The sequence below is a fragment of the Gekko japonicus genome, unplaced genomic scaffold (genome assembly GCF_001447785.1).
Source record: "Gekko japonicus isolate JY-2015 unplaced genomic scaffold, Gekko_japonicus_V1.1 scaffold45179, whole genome shotgun sequence".
NCBI classification, from domain to species: domain Eukaryota; kingdom Metazoa; phylum Chordata; class Lepidosauria; order Squamata; family Gekkonidae; genus Gekko; species Gekko japonicus.
The window spans coordinates 1-880 of record NW_015225441.1 but is presented as its reverse complement, the minus strand read 5'-3'; the positions used below and the strand labels follow the sequence as shown (position 1 = coordinate 880).

The 880-nt window shown below is 54.1% G+C and overlaps 1 protein-coding gene across 1 annotated transcript; it reads right to left on the bottom strand.

The window, feature by feature from the left end:
* Positions 1–51: 51 nt before the first annotated feature.
* KCTD14 (potassium channel tetramerization domain containing 14) lies at positions 52–779 on the bottom strand (the record flags this gene model as incomplete). The annotated part of the gene is made up of 1 exon (XM_015428779.1): positions 52–779. A coding segment is annotated over one exon (675 nt), but the record flags the coding sequence as incomplete, so codon positions are not given.
* Between the last annotated feature and the right edge of the window lie 101 nt (positions 780–880).

Genomic DNA, 880 nt, shown 5'->3' with positions numbered 1-880 from the left:
GCGGGGTATGAATCCAATCTCTTCTTTTTGTTTACAGACTTTCAGACCATTCCCATACGGATGGAAAGACAGTTATAAAAAGAGGCTGAGCAACGAACTCTCTTTTACCACCAAGTGAACAAAAATCTATAGAAGTAATCGCTGGATTTGAAGCGGAAGCCCTTCTCCCACGCGTAGGCCTGGAAGGCGACTCTATAACCGCTGGCTTCCACGTCCATCTTGATGCAGTCCAGCAAGTCGGAGATGCTTGGCGAGGCCTTCCAGGGGCCAAACTTGACCACCGACTTCTTGTCCGTGTCCAGGCTGTTGAGGACATCTTGGCACCTGGCGACGTCCTCCTCGGTCTTCACCACGCACACGACGATGCTGGACTGGCGAGAGGCCATCGCCTCGGCCCGGGCGATGCGGATCATGAGCTCGATGTTCTCCGTGTAGTGGGGCACCCGGGCGAGGAACTGCTTCCTAGCCACCTGCTCGCCAAAGATCTGCGGGGAGTCCTCCAGCTCTTTGACCAAGGGCTCGATGTCGTAAAACAAGGCTTCCTTGTACACCTCCCGGACGCACTGCGTGGGCACCTGGTTGCTGCGCAGGTATTCCAAAATATATTTGAAATAAGTTCCGGGGCGGTCTATGAAGTACCTCCCTTCGGAGTCCGTCCGGGGCTTCGGCTGGTCGGAGGCGAACATCTCGGCCAGCTTGGACCGTGGATATTTCTTCAGGGTGCTCAAGGTGGTTGTGAACGTCTCCCCACCGACGTTTAACTCGATGATTTGCGACTGCTAGCCACAAAAAGGGGGGGGTTGAGAAAAATGCATCATTATATTTTCTGATTCAGCCTCACACGTGGAGAAAGCAGGACTCCTCTATGAAGGGTTGCCAG